General features: G+C 46.2%; 1 protein-coding gene across 3 annotated transcripts in view; it reads right to left on the reverse strand.

Moving 5' to 3' along the window:
• The window catches only part of RUNX2 (RUNX family transcription factor 2), a 165271-nt gene that overhangs the window by 72806 nt on the left and 71577 nt on the right, over window positions 1–20888 (reverse strand). For 2 of the 3 annotated variants that reach the window (XM_074582048.1, XM_074582047.1), the window contains one exon: window positions 439–1063. The exons of the other annotated variant lie outside the window; for it this stretch is intronic. In XM_074582048.1, the coding sequence (XP_074438149.1) occupies window positions 585–1063 (479 nt within the window). In that variant the 3' untranslated portion in view covers window positions 439–584. Of the gene's footprint in view, window positions 1–438; window positions 1064–20888 lie in introns of those variants that run through there. 3 annotated transcript variants of the gene reach the window in all.

Genomic DNA, 20888 nt, shown 5'->3' on the forward strand with positions numbered 1-20888 from the left:
TTTTAATCTTTTTTTTTTTTTTTAATTAAAAAATAAAAGGGAATGCAGCCTTTGCCTTGCATCACCATGTTTCTCCTGACAGCCGGGGAGTCCGTTCTCCCCTCATTGGCAAAAGTACTCGCTAGTTATTACAACACTCTAGACCGAAAAAAATTAAAAAAAAAAAAAGAAAAGAAGAAAAAAAGAAAAGAGGGGGCGATTTTTTTGTGTGTGTGTGTAAAAAGTACATTTTAAATATAAACCAAGGTAAAATGGTTCCAAGAAAACGAAAAAATAATAAAAATATGTGCTTTGATCCACATAATCTGAAACATGGGCTGTGGTGTGTTGGTGACTCTTGTGTTATTTATGGCCATTATCATCCCATCGACACAGTTGCACATATCGGTAAAATCTTTTTCTTTTCTTTTTTTTTTTTTTTAAAAAAAAACAAAAAAAATAAAACACAAAAACCAGGCACTTCGTAGTTAGTCGACCGTTTGTTTGGTTTGGTTCGGTTTGGTTTGGTTTGGTTTGGTTTTTTGTTTTTTTTTGTTTTTTTTTTTTTTTGGCTCGCAGAGGTCGGGCCAGCTACAGAAGAAATCTCAGTACGGCCTCCAAACGGACTCATCCATTCTGCCACTAGAATTCAAGACGGTTGGGGAGCTGCTGTGGCTGCCATCCGCCTCCACCCCGTCACTCTGGTTGGGCAAGTTAGGGTTTAACAGCGTGCTGCCGTTGGACGTGGTGGTGCACGGAGGAAGCATCCTGGAGGGGGAGCGGTCCCCTCCCGGCACCATGGGGAACTGGTATGATCCTGACGAAGTGCCATAGTAGAGATATGGAGTGCTGCTGGTCTGGAAAGGTCCACTTTGGTTTTGGGAAGAGCCGGGGTAGGGTGGTGGTAGGTAGGTGTGGTAGTGAGTGGTTGCGGACATACCCAGTGACATGCCTGAGGTGACTGGCGGTGTATAGGTAAAGGTGGCTGGATAGTGCATTCGTGGGTTGGAGAAGCGGCTCTCAGTGAGGGATGAAATGCTTGTGAACTGCCTGGGATCTGAAAATGGGCCCAGCTCTGAAGCACCTAAAAAATTATAACAAAAGACGGGGGAAAACAATTCTGTAAATACCATTTTTTGTACGCAGTGATGATAGAATTTTATTCTTTCTACGAAAACCCACTTCTTTTGGCCCCCAAGAGAACAGTAGATCATATCAAATAATACATTGCAAGGAACAGAGTCATACACCTGTCTTCTACAAGCGCTGGGCCAAACTCATCCCTGGTCCAACTCCACTGATGCCAATGGAGGGAGCAGCATTGCCAACCCAAAGCATTGAAAGGTCACAAGGCAGGCCGGAAAAAAATAAAAAAAATTAAAACATCTCAAAAATCAAGAGATTGAAAAAGAGCCAAAAAGAGAAAGGTGGATTTGGGGTTGATTTGCCTCCTGGGTTCTGAGCTTTGAAGGTCACGTGTCTCTGGGTTTTTGCTGTCGCCTCGTGAGAAACTCAGGTCTGGTTGCACACGAAAGCTGAGATTCCCACCTCAGCACACGCCGCCGGGAGCTGGGGTTTCGAGAAAAGCAGAAATTACCGTGCAACTTGTAATAAAACTACAAGAGTTGGCAACACCAAGTTAGTTGCACCACTGACACCAGGGGAGTTACACCGGGGGTGATTAAGCCCCACTTCTTGCTTTAAATCAATTTATTTAGGTGAGAATCTGCTCAGCCACTTCCTATGGCTGAAAAATATTATTTGCTGGATCCGAAGGATGGGCAAGGCCACTGAGCTGATAGCAAAGATGCGAATTTTATTTTTCAGTGCAGTCGATGGAAAATTACAAGCCCAACACTGTGTTTGCCATTGAAAAAAAGTTGTTTTCATATGTAGTCTGTGCAGACTGGTTGAAAAAGAAGACCACACAGTTTATGGCTACTGTGAACGTCTGGATGGTAACGCTGTGAATTGGAGTCTAACGCAAAACAGGGATGGGTAAACTCATTTTGCCTAATTTCTAATCCCACATCAAACACTCAAAGTTTCGGAGCAGAACTGGAAAGCAAACGTTAGTAGCTTGGTGATCTGCTTAGGAGACTGTGGGATGGACAGGAGCAGAAGAAAAAGATGGTGAAAGCTCACGTTGAGAGCCAGAAGAGTGGAAAACAAAAAGGGTGTGGGAAAAGGGACAGGGGGAAAGAGAAAAAGCCTAATGAAGAAGTACAGCGCAAGAGGGAGGGAAATGCCTCGGCCTGTATGCAGTAGATGCATATATACATTTTTATAGAGAGCGAGCTGAAAAGAGCGGGGTATAAATAAAGGGGAAAAACAATGAAACCAAATGGTCTCTCCCTGTGCTTCCCAGCCGACTCTTCTACAACTTTACAGTCCCCTCGATCCAAGGGTTCACCCATCTCTTGGGCGAATCCAAGAGATTCTACTGCTCTACTACTACTACTACTACTAACTCTACTACTTGATGCCAATCTACCGAATCTGATTTACCTAAAAGCAAAATACGGCATCTTCTAGATGCCAAACTGACGTGCTAAACACTGCAATACCCTGTGTGTCTTCACTATAAGATGCAGTAATGCTTTTACTTTAGATAGGCTTTGGATTTGACCTGTGTAGAAGGAAGGTCTCGCCAGCCCTTCTGCCCTTGGTCCCCTACAGCCCCCACAACGGTGGTTGTTACCATAAGCCACAGACTCAACAGACCCTGCCACCTTGTGGGGCACACTTTGTGACTTAGATCACTATTCTCTCCTGTTCTACCAGCTGGTTTAACCCACGCCTTCAATGATATCTAAAAGCTGCAGGGGGGCAAAGCTCAGGCATGGCTTGAGTTCAGGCTGGAGGACCTGGGCCACAGCCAGCCAAGCGTCCAAATCACACACCCTGAAACCTGGGGATTATAACCTGCCGTCTCAAAAGATATTGAGTACAGAGCTTTAAACGGGCAGTAAAACCCCTTTTTTTAACTCTGATGACGATGTGATTACTATTATCTTTATCTGGAACTGAATCAGTGACCTACGGGTGAATGGGTCTGTCTCCATCATCAGCCTCTCCAACCACAGCCCCGTGGAATGTAATATAACTTGTACCTTTACAGCAAACACTCTACTACTTGATGCAACTTCTTTCGTTCCCAACTGCAAACAATAGCCAGAGGCGATACCACCCAGATTCAAAGCTGTAATTTTGGAACACTATCCTTTATATTGTGAACAGGTCTGATACGTATCTGGAAATATAAGGTTAGAACATAATTTCCCCAGCTGCTCAAAATACTGAGTTTCAATCTGCTACCGCTTATACTCCTTTTTTTTATTTTTATTGTTATTGCAACTCTCCCCAACATGAATAGAGTTGCTCTTCGTTTACCCTGATAGGAGCTAAACAAGACTTTTACAATCAAAAGTAGAACTGGTACGAGTGCAAGGGTGTACAACATCATCGGCATTTTTGGTTTCTTTGCAACCAATACTTTTTTTTTTTTTTTCCTTAATAACAAACTATCCACACAGTTTTACACATTAAAAGGCAATCTTCCTTTCAGGGCTAGATCCAAATATTATCTGTGTGGGTGCTGCCAAGAGACCACGTACGTGTCGAATGACTGGGAACGCGCACACCACACGTAGGCATTTCCAATGTGGGGCTACAGACCTCCTTACGCACCCTAGTAAACCCACACTTGTTTGTTTTTACTGTTGCTTGTAAAGCACAATCCGATTTACCCAAAGGCCAAATAACCATAAACCTTTCTTATCTCACCCATGGCTGTGTCTGCACGGCTCCTGCACGCTCACTTCTCCGACCCCCGTTTTGCCCAAACGCCTTTTGCTCTCTCCGTAACTCCCTGCACTGGGCTGTGATTTGCTCCCAGCCTTCTGAACCTCCATTGTGTAAAGATATTTTTGGAGGTCAGAAAAAGTTTTCCGTGCCGCCTGTTCTAAAGTCTCCTGTCTCAGGGAGTCTAGAAACTTTTTAAAAAGTCACCTCTAAAACTCAGCCTCTTGCCATCCCCACTGCTACGCAACCTCACTGACGCATTTTCACCCTCCTCTTCTTCCTCCCTCTGTGCTACCTCCCTGTGTTAAGGTTGATTTTGGTTCTAACTTGGAAACACCAGATGCATATTCGTTTATACACGGTTTGCTCTTTGCTGGACCGGGAAGATAAATAGCTTTTCTGGGTATGCCACCCATCTTTGCATATCTAGTTGCGCACAAATAGCGATGTCGATCAGCAGTACGGTAACATGACAGTGCAAGTAAATAATTTATTTATTCCTCTCCCCAGCAGGATTAAAGATTTATGCTAATTTCTCCTCTGTCAGAGCAAGAAAACAATTTGCATGGGTGAATTCCCACTCTCGTGATAGCTTGTCTTAAACGAGTGAAGCAGAGATCCTCCACCCTACACCGTGGCCGCAAGGTTGCGAAACCGCCCTTCTGTAAAGAGAAGAGACTTTATTTTGTGCCGCCAGAAAGAGAAACACGGCAGCAAGCACAGCAAGTGATTCTCTTCCTATGCAGCCTGATGGGCTCGCTGTGCTTGACAATGCACACACACACACAAAAGTATATTTTTTCAAAAAATAACCCTTTACATCTGAAAGAGTCCGGGTTAAACAGTTTTTAAATGTTCCAAGCTGATAGCTCCCTAACGTAACCTGGCACTCAAGTTTTGAGAGCTGTACGTTTAGAACAGAAAAGTGGTCATGTTAATCTGCCAATATATATGCTAACATCCTAGATTCAAGAATACTGCTCCAGTGTGTTTCATATTTAGAATAAGAACAATTAAAATTCCATGTGGTTTCACTTATTTTGATGCAGAAGCCTCATTAAAAACCCTAGACTTGGGCATTTGCCAGCAGCCGACTAAAACGGTTTTGCATTTGTGCCTAAAAACCAATTTTACCTGTTGCAGCTCTGCAGCTCCACCGTCTCCAGCTGAACGCGTACCGTGGCCATTCCTCTTTTTCAGTTTACAGATGCTAGCTAATGCCAGCTAATGTTCATTTCTCAATTAATAAGCTGTGCTTGTGGTTTGCAGAAAACAAGGCAACAAATTTCTGCCAGGTTTACAGCACTTTGGCCAATCGCTTCCAATTATTAAAGATCATAACGTACCCCGGATAGATTAACTCCTTGCGGGTATAGCAAGCTGCCATCTGCTTTAAAGGGTTATAGGATAATTTTATAACTTACAAATATTGCAATTTGCTTTCTCATTTAATGCTCTAAGGTCACTACCAAAAAAAAGGTCCCCTTGGCTTATTGCATATGTCTCATAGGGAAACTTCTAGCACATCAACTCCGTGCATAACTCTTGGATGCAAGAAAAGAGAGCGGTGCTGTGTGTGAGAGTCACTCCACCGTCTGTCTCAAGGAAATTCAGCTACAGAGAGTTAAATATATTTACCAGTAGCTGAACAATTCACTTGTGTTTTGGGGAACTTCAGCGTTCAGACATTCGCTGAAGCAGACACTAGATTTTGTGGGCTTTTTGTTCAATAGTTCGATTTAGGCTGGGACATAGCACTAATTGATCTATTAAAATTGTTTTTTCCTTCCCTGCCGTCTCCGTCTATGAATTATATGTGCAGCTTGGATTACTTACAGCTGATAGTATCGCCCCGTATGAAGTATGCCACACACTTCACATGATGAGACGATTTTCAGTCTCTTACAGCTTTGCCAAACTTTAAATGTTCTGGCTGAAATTGTCCATGCTGGGCGTCTGTCTCAGGCTAAATTGTGATTTATGCATCTATTTGTTTTTAAAATTTCAGCTGAAACTCTTCTGCTGGGAAAAATATATTGTTTTACTAATCTTAAACTCTGAGAAGCCTTCCTTTGAAAAGCTGTACCAGTTCCACGCTTTGAAGTAAGGACTTGAACTTTGGACTAGGAGTGGCTTTTGTGCGAGAGACGTTGCCACGAAAATGCAGCCAAATATGAACAGATCGTGAGCATTCTGACTAAAAATGGGCAGAAGAGTCTGTGCCCCTACAAAGACACTTGTCCAGAGACTGGAATGAAATCCAGGAGTCCCAAGTCCCAGCATTTTTCCTGCAAATATTGCTGAAACATGGGGACATCTTCACCCATCCCTGTGCCAGTCCCGAGCAAGAATTGGTCCATCGGTGGCTCCGTTCATTGGAATGGCAGAAGCCTGGCTGAAAGGAGTCCACGTGGATGTCTGTACGATTTTCCAAGGAAAAATTTGCGAAGGCGGGGATACTTGGGGCTTGCTTTCTTTTAGAAATCCGAGAAACTCTCAACACGAGTAGAGACAAACAAAAGGGTATTATTGAGGTTACCGCGCGAAGAGTGAGAAAGTTAAGAAGTCCCAGCATTCAAGTTACTTCCCCATACGCCCTACGACAGAGCATTCGATCGCAGGAGGAGATGCTATTCCTTTTACACGAACCCTCCTGCAGGCAGCACACGAGCTGACCTCCTCTGGAGACGTATCAGAGCTGAGCAATAGGGAAGACCGTTGTCTCTAGACATCCCCCAAATCCACTGCTGGAAGAAATCAGAAGGGGGGAAGTGAACAAGACCAGGGAGACCCAATTATTTTCCCGAGCAAACTGGATTTTATACGCGTTTCTGCCACACGGCTCCTACGTGACTCGGTTGAAATCTCTCCAAATCACATCCTCGCATTTTCTGTGCCCAGCAAAGACGTTGCCTTCTGATTTGCACGAGCGCTAAATAGTCACAGCTGCAGCTGAAGCCAACAGGAGCTCAGGTCTGAGCTTAAGGCTAAAGACAGAAAAAAATTCATGCCGTAGGTGACACACAGAAGGTGCACTGAGTTACAGGGGACCTCAGTGTCAGTCTCAGTACTCTTTTTAAAGCGGCTTCGTTCTTTCTTGGGAATATTGCACCGCAACGAACTGTACGCAAAAGCTATGGCAGAAATATTAGAGCAAAGCCCATCCAGAAATTAAGAATTCCTTCTTCAGAGCAGAATTTAATGCTCTGCAATAAGCAAGGCCTGGGGAAATGCAAAGAACAAGAAGCAAACAAAATATTGAAGAGCTGCTCATTAAGTAGGCACTGTCCATCCTGTGCACTGAATGAGACAGGAATCCCGTGGGAAAAGTACCATGTGATCCTGTAATTAAAATCTGTAATATAATGCATAAGCAGGATGAGGCTGATTTAAAGTTGCACAGGCAACGTAAGAACTGAAGATTTCCCAATTTCTGAGCGCTTAGTTTTGCAATCTTAAGGATTCTTTGCAACGTGTTTGGATGGGGGGAGTGGTTATTTGCCATCTCTGTTTTCCCCGAGCATCTTTCTCTATCGGGGAAGAGCGTTATTTTTGCTCTTCATTTCGGTAAATTCTTGCCACCTGCCTCTGTTCGTCAGCGTTTAGTGAATCGCACACAGCACGATCCTTCTCCTGCCTCCTTCCAGGCAAGACTGTGATTCTCCAGAGGCGCTGTACCACCTTCCCTCCGGATGCTGCCGCAGGATGGAGCCTGGGGGACTGCAGTTCCCAGGGATCCCAAACCACCCCCTCGTCTATCTGTTCCTTGCTGTAGCCGTTAGGTCCTGATCCCTCAAACCTTCGTGATGGAGCTCAGGGACATCTACCCCCAGCACGTCTCTCCCTGCTGCAAGGGCCAGGGTCCTGCAGCGCCGCAGGAATAACGCACAGAGCTTTTCTCCTTCCCCGCTTCGCTTTTGGGATAAGCGCGTGTCACGTGGATACTTGCAACCATTTATCATAGGAAACGGTGTGTTTTCAAATTCCCTTTCCCTCTGTTTAATTCAGGGAAAAAAAAAACAAAAAACAAACCCAACAACTTCAGGGCGGAAAAAAAAAAAAAGCATTTCACATCCTTTTTTTTTTTTTTTTTTTGCATTTTTTTTCCCACGTCACCCTTGCACACCAGCAAGCAGGTCTCCCGGCAAACAATAGCAGGAGAAAAGGTGTGAGCTGGGCTCCCCCCCTCCTCTTTCCTTCACCTCAACAAGGTGTTAACTTCAAGGCCTAGTTGGGACCATTTAAACGGCAGCATTATTAAGCACAGCAGTCCCACAAAAGTCAGCGGGAGGAAGGAGCATTTTAACCCCTTCGGAGCCTCACGCACACCAAGGAGAACCTAATCCTGGTGCATCTCGTCTCGCCGTCCCTCGGCACCCCAGTTCACACGGTAAAGTGCCCGCCTGTGCCTTCTGGTATTTAGGTAACAGGACTTTGGCACCTAAAATACCGCGGATTAATTTGCAGATAGATGTTTTCACTGAATTTATGGCGCAGCACCTAAGCCCTTTTGCTGGGAGAAACACCCCATAAATAACGTAATTAGCAGCGACCATTAAAGTACCACTCCTGCAAATAAAGGAGAGCGTTTCCCAAGCAGGGCTGTTACATTGCTTAACGGCAAAATAAATCGGGGTCTCTTTGCACTTCTCCAGCCCGGGCTCCATCATTACCTGCCCTGCTCCCTCAATAGGACTTTTCTCCTGGACGAGCTACGCTGGAAGAAGGTGATTTTTCCTTTAGGCACCGAAGTCTTGCTGGGTGACGCCGCACCTCAACGCAGGTGGCCGCTGGCTGCCCCTCGAGAGGCAGCTCATCTTAAACTTAGGAACATCAAGGGGTAGCAATTCCTCCCGCGTGCGGGAAAAAGCAACAGCAAACCCCTCCTAGATGGACTGTGGGGAGCAGAAATGGAGCTCTGAAAGCATCAGTCATCACTCTCTCATTTATAAACGTGCGAAGCTTCACTTACACCAGCCTCATAAACCTTTCTAACGAGAACCACAGGAGGGGGACAAATGGTCACATTAGAGTAATACGTCCTTGGCTTGCGGTTGTGACCTGCCACCCCTGGATGCCCGTAACCTGGTGTGACGGAGACCCTCTGACCTTCTCAGTCTCCGCTATCTCATCTCGGCGACTTCAGCCTGGAGCTGTCACAGGTGGTTCAGGTGGAAAGGAACTGGTAGCATATCAAAAGCCCCCTGCTTGTTTAAAGTCTCAGGCCATCCATGCGTTACGTTGGAAGCAAAAAGTAAATAACGTTTCCTGGACGTAAGTCTAGCAGCTCTGCAACGCTGCATGGCACGAACACGCACGCGGGCGCGTATCGCTCTCCGTTTAGTTTTTCCCCAATTTTTTTCCTGCCTGAATTTCAGCCCGCTGCCATTTTTCGCCAGCCCCAGCCGAAACGCATCAGGAGGAACACGGGAGGCTTTTCTTGGGTAGCAACCTCCGCGGCGTTGTGTGCAGCACGGGGGTGAAACCGCAGGACTGAGAGCTGCAACGCGTGCACGGCGACGGCGAGGATCAGTACGAGAACCCTGTATAAACTCCGTGAATGGGAAGATAATATACATTGGGGCTAGCAGTCTACTTTATTACTTTTTTTTTTTTTTTTCAGAAAAATGTGCCTTGACTATCCAGTATAAATATTTGTTTCCAATGTTGTCATGAATTGTACTTTTCCACTGCATGCTAGCAACTCAGAAATACCATCTGATCCTCCAGCAGACACAAAGAAACTATGTTTTACAGGGGTTGTGGGGGGGAAGCCTTGGGCATTGCGCTGTAATTTCACCCTTTAAACCCCTCTCTTTCTCCCTCCCCATCCACGTTTTCCTTTCGAATCTCGTTCCGACTCATACGCGTCCCTCCTGAGGACAGAAGATTCCTCGCTGGTTCTTGATTAAGAGTTTTTAAGAAGCCGGGAAGGAAGATATTCTTTGAAACTGGATCTACTGCAGGATGGGAGCCAGCACACAGGACACCGTGTCTTTCAGAGAGGGCCACACACAGTGCCACTCCAGTCATATGACTTCTCTGTCACATCCTGAAGCCATTTCCAGCTCGTGTGCGAGTTTGTACTCCCATTTAGAAGAGGATGGGATATATTGGGAACACACATATGGAAACACTTTCAGGGAATCAGTTTCCATGAAATCCATAATGAGCCAAGTGGCTTCAGATGTGGCAGCGTGCCTCAGATTAGCCAAAAAAAAAAAAAAAAAAAAAAAAAAAAGAAAAAAAGAAAAAAAGGAAAAGAGAAAAAAGAGAGAAAAAGAAAAAGAAGGACAAATCTACCCTTTCAGCCCTTATTTCAGTTTTAAGGGGGAAAAGAAGAAAAAAAAAAAAATTAAAAACCACTAATGACTTACGGCTACCAAAACAGGGAGCCACAAAGAAATAGAGCTAATGAGAGCCCTTCTCGAGCCCTCCTCCTTCCCCCAAATAACGGCGCTGCTATCAGCATTCCCGCAGCTCCCAGAACGCCCTCCTGGCATCCGTCAGCATGCCGAGCTCGCACAGGGCTGGCAGAGCCACGGCCCTTGCCTGTGCCATCGCACCGGGACCCGTGTGGGCAACGGAGGGCGTTGCCAAAATCTGCAGCTCGGGCAGAAACCGTTCATTAATTAAATCTCCCGAGAAAGTCTGGATTCGGGAGGGACATGCTCTGGATGAGGTTGGTTGTACCTGGGTCATATTAAAAGCAGGATTGATGGCGGGGGGGGTGTGATGTGCTGGGTGTTAGGCAGCGATATTACACAGCGGGTGGGTATCATCTGCCTGATGTCCTCCGGCGGCCAGGAGCCGAAGGTCGAGGGCAACCCCCAGGTGCCCTTACCCATGGGTACCAGCGAGCAGGAGCTGGGGAACACACAGCCCAAGCCCTGCTGATCCCAAACGGCAAAGGGCCGGAGGCCACGTCAGCCCTGGGCAGGAGGGAAGGAGCCAGCTCATCCGAGTTAGCGTGGTGCCGGAATAATTATTGCATGGCCAAGGAAGCGGGAAGAAGCACGGAGCAAGTGGCAGGAGTTCAAACGGGAACCGAAGAGATGCTACGTGCATCCCTGTGACAGCTACCCGCGTTTTTATCACGAGAAAATAACCAGGAATTCGGCTGCTAATTGGGGCCGTATCCTACAAACCCTACTTTTCCTGACAAACAAATGACTCCACAAATAGTCCCTCTGTTTTCAATAGGGTTATTTGCGGTAGGAGGGACCACCCAACACGAGAGGATCAGGCCCTCCGCTCCCTCGCTCTGCAGCTCGCTCAAACCTTCCCCAGCCAGATCCGAACACAAATATCCCCACGAACTGCAAAGGACTTTTCCTCGCTGCTGCTGGAAAAGCCCTGGACGAGAAGCTCTCTGTGGAAAGGTCTCGTGTGCTATTAATAAGATGCTCGCCCCGACTTCCGCCTCCGAAATGGGGATTTGCGAGTTGTTTCTCAGGCTGTTTCTTTCCACTCGAGCCTCGGCACAGTAAACTAACTGAAAACTTCTGCATCAAGGAGAAGGTCTCTTTTAAAGTTTTGCTTGGCTTTGCTTTCAAAGAGTTGTCTGTATATTTTAGAATATGTAGAATTTGCCTTTGATTTAAACCTCTCTCTTAACAATAGACAAGAGACGATTTCTCTACTGGGCGATTTAAACAAAAACAAACATATTTTGGTTACCCGGGCCTTGTTCTCAAAACGCCCCCTTTTTTTTTTTTTTTTTTTTTTTCCAGAGCAAAATCAAACCCTACAAATCGTTGCGCTTCTGGCCAAAAAAACTTAAATTCACAAATGTAGATAGTCCAATTCTTTTTTTTTTTTTTTTCCCCTGAACAATATCGTACACGGAAGAAGAAAAGGCACCTCCCCAGCCCCCAGACATCCATAAAACACAAACTCCCCTCATCTGAACAATTAAAAACACGCTTTTCCCCTCCAAAATAACTTCTCCCTTCAATGGACATTTTCAGCCTCGGTCCCTGTCCTCATCCAGGGACATGGATGCTGGGGTTTTTTTCTCCTCCCCGGCATGAAGTCCTGTCCCCCCAGAGGGTAAGCAGAGAGATGGACACACCTCGCTGCTTGTGTCCGGAGCGCGAGCTGCCCGGGAGCCCGCGAGAGCAGCCGCTCCGAAGGGGATGAGGCTGCTTAGCCCATGGAGAGCAGCCGCTCCGAAGGGGATGAGGGCGCTTAGCCCACGGAGAGCTTCTGGGTACTGGAGAAATGAGAGGGGAGATACCGGGGAGGCATTTCCATCTTAGGTTAAGGATTTTAGCAGCCGGCGAAATAACGCTGTTGGAGTGAAAACAGTGGAAAATAACTCACCCAGTGACGGCCAGAGTTTTTTTTCCCTTGCAGTGAGAACACATTTCCCCCAAGTAACATGAACAGCGGTAACATCAGGCCGTGATAAAATTGTCACACACGTCAGCGTGACTCAAGACCCACCGGTCAAAGGAATTTCGGGAGGCTCAGGCTGCGCAGGAGCCCTGCGGGGAGATGCGTGGGTAAGCACCGAGCCCAACCGCTGTCCCCGTCTCCTGGGGCAGAGCAGGAGCAGCTCGGGGACATCACCGCCCTCGGCACCGCAGGAGCAGAGCTGTGGCTCTTGACAAGCCGCAGAGCAGGACTCGCCACCACGCAACGCAGGACTCGCCACCACGCAACGCAGACGTGCCCCGAGTCACCACGAGCTTCGGGGAGACGGAAGGAATCTTTGGAGGCAGCCACCGGGCTGTTATAGCTCGAGCTGCTGCTCTTGTACCCGAAGGTCACAAACACTGACCAGTGCAAAGACCTACCGAGGTTCCAATCCACGCATTTAGGCACTCCATGCCCCATTAGACACCAAGCTGCCATCAAATTCAGCAGGACAGAGCTTGCTAAACATGGCTGTACGGCAGGACTAGAGGCACTGTATCCCTTTTTATATTCAGCGCTGCACCACTTTAACACTGTATGATTTTCAGTCTCATTTAATAGAAGCCCTGGAAAGCCCTCCGTATATTTTTTTCATTCATTCGAGACCCAACCCGAGTTTCTTACCAAATTAAGGCAAGTTACTGTAAGCTCAGTTTCAATCCATTCTAAGCTTGCCCACACAGCGTCTCCATTCATCAGCTGAGCTGAAGCTTAAACCAGCCCAACTTCGAACACCTCTAAATAAATGCTTCTTCTCCATAGTGTAAAGTCTGAATATCGTTTTTATCCTCCCAGGAAACCGGTGATGAGAAAGAGAAACAGACTTTGGTCTGTAATAGCTCACATCATAAACGTGCTTTAGGCTGCTTGCTGTATGGCAACGGAGGCGAGTCCACTAGCAGCTCGAATCGCTATTGACGGTCCAAACTTAACATCCCAGTTACCGCGTCTCAGATAAACCCCAGCCACAGGCTCGTGGTAAGCGTGAGGTACTACGGTTCTGTAACGGGGGATTAAGTTAAGGCTCACCGCCGCCTCGCGCTTGCCGGAGGCTGCAGAAATGCACGCTCTTACCGAAGCCCAACTAAGCCTGCGGTTAAATCAGGATAACCCGGCTAGTCTCCGAATTTGCTTTATTTCAGAAGCGAGCTTGGACAGCTTCTAACCAGGATGGTAAAAAACATAAATGTATCGTGGAGATACTACACAGGGTAATTTCATACTGGCAAAAAAAAAAAAGCATATGTTAGTTAGAAGTTCAGACAGCCCACTTATCCATTAAAGCTGTTAAAAGGGGGAACGTGAGGCATTGCTTTCTGGCTCTGGCTACTGATTTGTTTTGTGACTTTGGGCGTATAATTTGATTTTCCTGGCTAAATTTTACTTGCTATAAGATGGATATTTTAATACTTCGTATTAGCCAAGTGACAAAGGTCAGTAGCACCATTTGGAAAATACTATGAAATCTTTTGTTGGAAGATGTTGTAAAGTTACACAGACTAAAGGCAAAAACCATCAGACCCTTTTTACAAGCTCTTCAACAGGTGAAGGCACAGAAAAGGTGGAATGCAGACAGAATAAAGAGAACTTGGCTTAAAATAAGCTTTCAGACACAATCCTGACACCTGAAATAAAAAAGAGGCGTACAAAGGCAGCCTGAATTGTTGCCCTCGGTTGTCTTAATCTGCTTGAGAAAGCAACAGCTAGCATTGCTTTAAGCTGAACGCCGCCCCAGCGCATCTGCAGAGCAGCCCGGTGAGAGCAGGAGCTGGCTCGGCTGAGGACCAGGCGCCGTGCTCCAGCTCCACTGCGGCTGGAACCATTTCCTCCGTGGGCAAGCAGCCTGTCCTCAAAACAGCTCCAAACCAGTCTGGCCCACCTACGTGGGCCAGGCCAAACTAGGAACTGGTCGGGTTTGGACTGCCCTTAAACCCAGCTTCCTATCTAATTTTGGAATCTAATACGGTGGCTCCTAAATAGGCTCCGGTGGTGCTTAGATCCTCCCCTGCGCTCCTTTTCACCCATAAAAGAAAACAACACGGGTTGGCTTTTAGCGGGAATCAAAATGAAAACAAAAACAAACAAAAAAAATCCCTTTAGAGGGAGATATTTGAGAGAGGAAGAGGGAAGAAAGCGGGGAAGAGAGGTGCCTTTTTCCCGCTGCCAGGATTCCTCTGTGGCTCCTCCGGCCATGCCAGCATCCACATCACAGTTCCCGGGGACTTCCTCCGAGGAGCTTCTGCGAGACGCCTCTTCCAATGAGCCATTTCAGCCCAGGCTGATGTTGCAGAGATTTCGGGTCAGCAGCCCTCCCGGTGTTTTTGAGGCACTTGCTTCCCTTCCTATTTGGTAAACCAGCCGCCGTTGCAGAAGGTCTAATTTTCAGTCCTCCGTCCCCAGACCAGACCCCGGCCTTTGCAATCTGCGCCCTAGAGGCTACCGAAATGTTTATGCCCTTTCTCCCGGAGGTTTTTACTCTGCACCTTCCCTCTGCCAACGCTGACAAACCCTGCGCAGCTCCGGGTCTATTCACCATCCTGCGGCAACGACTCCCGCTTTACCGCCAGCAGTCTCATCCAGCAGCCCAGGGATATTTCAAATGTATTCACAAAGCCCCCGTCACTTCTCGAGCATTTATTCATATATTCCTTTACAATGTCAGCTTTGACTTCCTTTGTTTTGAAGTTTATTTTCTAAAAATCTTTTAGCCGGGCCGAAATGATCTATTTCAACCTTAATGAAGTTTTTTGGCTGGGATTTTTCCCTTCTTTGGGACACGGTTTTATTTTTGTTTTCAATGGCAGCAATACACATAACTAGTTGGCTACACTTAACAGGAATGACCTGCAGATGTTCGATCCTATTTCTGCGCAGAGGGGCACAGACCAGATGATCTCATGAGGTCCCCGTCAGTCCTATGTGACTACGACACTACAGATCCCCAGGAAACAGAAGACTTGCTGTCGCCTCTGGGGTTATTCCCACTTACCTAAGGGTAAGTAGATTCACAGAGGTCTATCAACAGCTATTAAATACAACGATCCAGATATAAACCTCCAGCTTAGGAAAGCCCTGCAGGTTGGGAATATATGTGCTCTGGTTTTGCACTCCAGGGGAACTGAGTCACCACTTTTGGCCACACTGAGAAGTTGACGGGTCCTGGATGGACCCGTGGCCTAATGCAGCGGAGCTGATCTTCTGCCCCACTCTTACCTTTTCCAGTAATGATGCTCACCAACAGTGCTCGCCTTTTATTACAAGCTGCAACGAGCAGCTTTGTGCTTGCTTTCCTGCTGGCCCTGAAGTCTGGGAGGTGGTGAAGAGTCACAGAGTATCTCAGTAACCTTCTTCGGACACCACCCTTCTGACCCATGCTCGCTCCCACCCGGCTCTAGCGAGGCTGCAGCCACTGCTGTCCCCTCGTCTTTCCTCAATTCCCTCGTGCGTTCTGTTGTGCGTCTTGTAATTGTACTGTATTTAAGAGCGCAAATTCATAGAGGACGGAGATGACCTCTCTTTTTTTTCTTTCTCTTCTTTAATTCTATAGTCGTTAGCACAATGGGATCGGACTGCCAGACGCTACCGCAACACAAACAATATTAGCAGCCGCTGCCTATCGCGTGGTCAGCGGTGGTTCCAGCAAAGGCCCATTAGCTACTCGCGAATCCAGCCATTACTTGGATCACCGAACCGCATCGCCTGCAGTGGCCAAACCTGGGTGCTCCAGCTAAAGTCCAAACCTCGCACGAAGCCTTGGCAAGGGGACTGGCAAGGGGACTGATCTCCAGTTTGTGGAAATCTCCTTTCAATCCTACGTTCAGCTTTCAACGCAACACAGAACACATTTTTTTAGCGCAGAATTCAATACAGCAAGCTGTGTTTTCACAGACATCCATCACCTAAAAATAACGGGCCTTATACATTTGATCCTATACCTGTACTGCAATCCTGTTTTCCAAGCAAGCCCATTGCACAGCCCAATTATATCAACTAAAACAAGGTGGCCATACCTTTAGCTGACGGCTTCATAATATTCATCCAGTTCTAGACAGTGCTTGTTTAATAGAAAAGGGCATAAAAAAGCACCGATGGATCAGACAGCGATAGCCCAGTTAACCGTTAAAAATAACGAGTGGAAACCACGCGTGTGGCATCGCTAGAGCTTGTGTAGGGACTTTTCATCTCAGCTAAATGAAAGAGGCTTTGTAGGTACCGCTCCTAATCCGAGCCTACCACCTTCCACTTCTCGCTGCGAGAGAAATAGGACGTTAAGAGGCAGAAAGATCAACGTGAGATGCCCTACCCCTCCATTTTGCTTTCAGAATTGCTCCTAGTTTTAAATCCCCCAGGGCCGTTTTTCTCTGCTGGTGCTCCCCTTCTCTCAGCACGGTTGCTCCTCTTTCTCACAAGAGCCCATGGTGCTTTCTCCAGCTGCCTACGCTCAGCACTTCTATATCATAAAATAACGTATTATGGCAATCATTCATGGCTACCACAGGATAAAAGGTCAAGTGGGTGGTTAAAGAGACCTTTGGGAAAACAACTGGGAAGCTTGGAGGTGACATGGCCCAGACGGGGCTGAAGACGCAACACGCTGACTCCTCTCCTCCTCCACAAGCACCTTTAAAAAGCCACAAAACCCCTTGCACTGAGTGTGTGATCCCTCTTTCGCCAGAACTAAGACTTCTTCATGCAAGGAGAGCATTGCCCGCTCCAAGTAATTCCAAGGGTTTAACGCAGTTTCAACTCTCGATTCGCAAATTTGCCCGCGGAATAATTATGAACGCAGAGAGCAAAGAGGCCGCTCTGGCTGGGTATCTGCTACCCAACGGGACCACAGGCTGAGCTCTGAGCTGCGGGCTTCTCTTTGCTTTTGACCGGGTAGATGCTAACTAAACCTGGAGGAAAAAGCCCCTGTGACTATCTCTGCGGTTCTTAAAAATGAAAGGTGAAACAGTGTAGGAAAACCAGGGGAGAATGCGTATCTGTTGTCTTATTCCTGTATCTCCACCTAGGCTAGTGGGTGAAGAATTAAATTCATTTTGTTAGAAAAAATGGGAGGGACTTGACAACCGAGCAAATATAAAAGCAGAAAAATTCCTAAAGGAATTGCAGAAGCCCACAGAGTCTGTGAAAAATGCTTTCTCGGCGCGTTTTTTCAGGTGGGTTGGAAAAGTAGAGTCCCACTAGTAATTCAACCAAAAATAACCCCTCCTCAGCGGATACCGTAGGAGTGTGGCTGATTAGGGAAGGGAACTTCCACTATTTGATTGATTATAGTGAACCCACGGCAAACTTCAATGACCAAAATATTTTTGCACGGTTCCCCTCCAGCCTCCTCGCAAGTCAAACCAGTTCCGCGTCCCACAACGGCCAGTTCCCGGTGGCTTCTGCCGTCTCCCTGAGACCCACCACAGCGACCTCCTTTCTTACCCACCTCCTTGGTGTATCTGCCACCGCCACAGGAACCCACTCGAACCTTAGAAATAAAACTTGGTGCTGCAATCTGGCAGACAAAGTTACAGCAAGTTCAAATGAGTGGAAACTAAAGTTAGACAAATTCAGACGAGTAATAAGACCCACATTTCCAAAGCGAGCTTAATTAGCGTCTGTGACCAAAAGTTGTGGTGGATTTTGCTTCCCTGGAAATTTTTAAATGAGGACCAACTGAGTTTTCGGGTTGTTTTTTTCATTTTTTTTTTTTTTTTCTTTCTCAAAGGTTATCCCCAAGTTCGAATGAGAGCTAATTTGGGGAAATCTTACAGCAGATGATCACATGGGCTTCACCGTATTAATAACCTACGAATGTATATATCTGTGGAAAGCTCCTTATATCAAATTATTCTTCCCTGAGCTTTATAGACGAAGCTCCATCATTGCTAAAAATCCTTGCCTTCCACAAAACCTCCTTGGACACCATCGAGCACCATGGGGGTGCAGGGTCAGGTTCCCCCCAAGGGGACGTGCACCACCCGCACGTCGCTCTTGTGGACATGGGGAGCCTGTCCCAAGCACAGGAAGGCATCTCCTGCTTTGATCCCTTCCCTCACTCTTTTTTCGAGTCAGTCTGAAAGCAAATATTAAGAGATCTCCAGATTAGCGTCCCCAAATACCCTCCCTTTATGCATATGAAATAGTTTGTTGTCTCTTAATAACATCCTTTATGAGCCACGTGAAGGTGTGCACCTTCATTTTATCTCATTCATCTTCCTCTCCTTCGCTGCCTACGTTGTTTTCTTTTGTACAACCACAGAAAGCCTGAACTGCTTGCATGGCTCTTTCCTTCTCTTTTGGTCACCAGTATCAGCCCAGTATCACCCATATCAACGGTCTTTTAAATCTGACAGCCAAGCTGGCACGACACCAGATCCTTTTCTCCTAAAACCTCCATCAAGGGGAGAGGAGATTTGGACATCGGTAAAACGGGGCCAACAACCATTACTGAACCACTTCAAAAAGGTGTTGTGAAGCTCTGCTGGGCCCTACCACTCCCTTCCTGACCAAATTCAGCACGGTCAAATTCTGCATGGCCAGAAATGCGAGGACATTTCACTGAAAGTCAAGGCAGCTCCAGCTATTTCTACCAGCAGCAGTTTTTGCCTCTTGAATTGTATTTTTTTTAGTGTAAGATTTGCAGAATTGGGCCTTTTAAACCATACAGCTCCTGGAGAGCATAAGATACTTTTCCACCTACCTTGTACCAAACAAAATCACAGATTGAGACGGACCAAATTCCCCCTCTTTTTACGGAACGATTTTGTAAATTCAGCTTGTGCAATTAAGCAAACCAGATTTAGGGCAACAAAGACTCAAGGCCATAGTGACTTCAAGGCAAACTAAATGATCCTGACCACCCTTTATGGACCAGAGAGCTTCACGTACGGAGTTAGATTCCCTCTCCGTACCAGAACACATGTGGTCCTGCATCAGCTGCTGGCTCCATCCTAGGTAGAAAATCAACGGCGATTCCACCGAGGGGATGGGGAAATCATCATACGGCTTTGCACAAGGACGAAACAAAGAGCTCGGTCCCCACAGCCTTCCTGTTAGGAGCTTATTGACTTTATTGGGAGCACACATCTAGGTAATGGCTCAGGATCTGGCCCTTTGAAAGTCTGGAATCAAGCGCCCGGTTGCCCCATTAACAATTAGCATTCTGTTTACAAAACCCAGCAGAGTCAGTACGAATAATCATTACAAAACATGCTCAGACTGTGATTCCGGTTTAAGTTAATATAATTTTAATGAGTTCTTCAGAAAAGGCCTGGCACTTATGGAAAAATTTCCTTAATTAATATCAGACCCTAAATTAGTAATAAAAAAAAGCCCTGAATATCATTTGGTCTCAAGCTGGAACTAAAGTATGTTTTGGCATCATTACTAACTGTTAGCAGCAAGTTCTGGAAACAGATGCAAATCTTGATATGTGTCCTAAATATAAAACACATTGCAAAAAAAAAGCTCAGATAAAAATATATCTATACATCCACATATATTTGAGTGTGCTATTTCCTGCCTGTATCAGCAACAAATTTATTCTGTTTAAAAACATTCCACTTGTTTCTTTTTGGTATTTTTTAAATCCCTTATTTCAGGAATAAAACCCTTTCCCTCTGCCTCCATTTTTCCTGTTTATTTCCTCTCCCGACAGCCGTTTTAAGTAAATGAAGAGGGATTAAAGGCACACATTATAATATTCAAACCTCTGAAAATCAGCCCGCTTGGTTTTACCACCTAAATCTGGGTATAGGCGCCTAATTTGAGGCCACCCACGCTAGAAAAATTTGGCCTTCGTCCTCGAGGTAGGGATCATGCAACGTATCTTCTGGACAATTACTCCAATGAGAGATTCTACCCAGCAGAGAGGCTGCTACTGAAACCCCACAGACGAGTGCCAAGGTGCTGAGATTCCCAGGTGGCACCAAGTGGGCAGGAGACTAAAAATGGAAAACCTGCGGTAAACAAAATAAATAGAACCACTGAAAAATAATGAAGAAAAAAAAAAAAAAAGGGAAAAAGACAAGTTACAAGTTTAGGGAGGGTGGCAAAATGAGGGGGTTGTTTCTGAAGACCCGAGCTCCCCCAAGTTCTTTACTTTGCCTTAAGTCGGTGTCACCTTGCCGGGAAAGCATTGAAAATTAGCTGGGAGAAATGGAGACAGAGACAACCTTGAGCCTTTCAGCTTCCATTTCGAAAAAAAAAAAAAAAAAAGAAAAAAAAAAAGACAGAGTGAAAATTGTTATAGTCACCAAGAAAAACATCACAGCATAGCGAGCGCACCAGAAACAGAGCTGGCTTCTTGGGTTTGCCAAGAGCCTGAGACAATATTGCTGAAGCGTGAACTGCTCATTCATTTCAGGAGCTGCTAACACCAAGGCCGTTGCTGGCAATAGCCACGGTATTAACCATTTCCCTGCTTCCCAGCGCACGCAAAGAGGAAAAAGAATTGTATTTTGGAGACAGCACTAATGGCTTCTCTTATTAAGGGTCCTGTCCTGAAATGAGCTTATTACCCACAACGTTTAATGAAGTTAGTAGGAATTAAGGGCTGCAAGAATAGATGCTTCACATAACCACAGTTTTTCCTTATTGACTGTGAAGTTTTCTGACCTCCTTAGAAGAAGATAAACAACTTTTCTTTCTTAAAGTTAATATTTTTCAAAGACCAAATCCCCCCCCCAAAA

The sequence above is a fragment of the Larus michahellis genome, chromosome 3, assembly GCF_964199755.1.
Source record: "Larus michahellis chromosome 3, bLarMic1.1, whole genome shotgun sequence".
NCBI lineage: Eukaryota > Metazoa > Chordata > Aves > Charadriiformes > Laridae > Larus > Larus michahellis.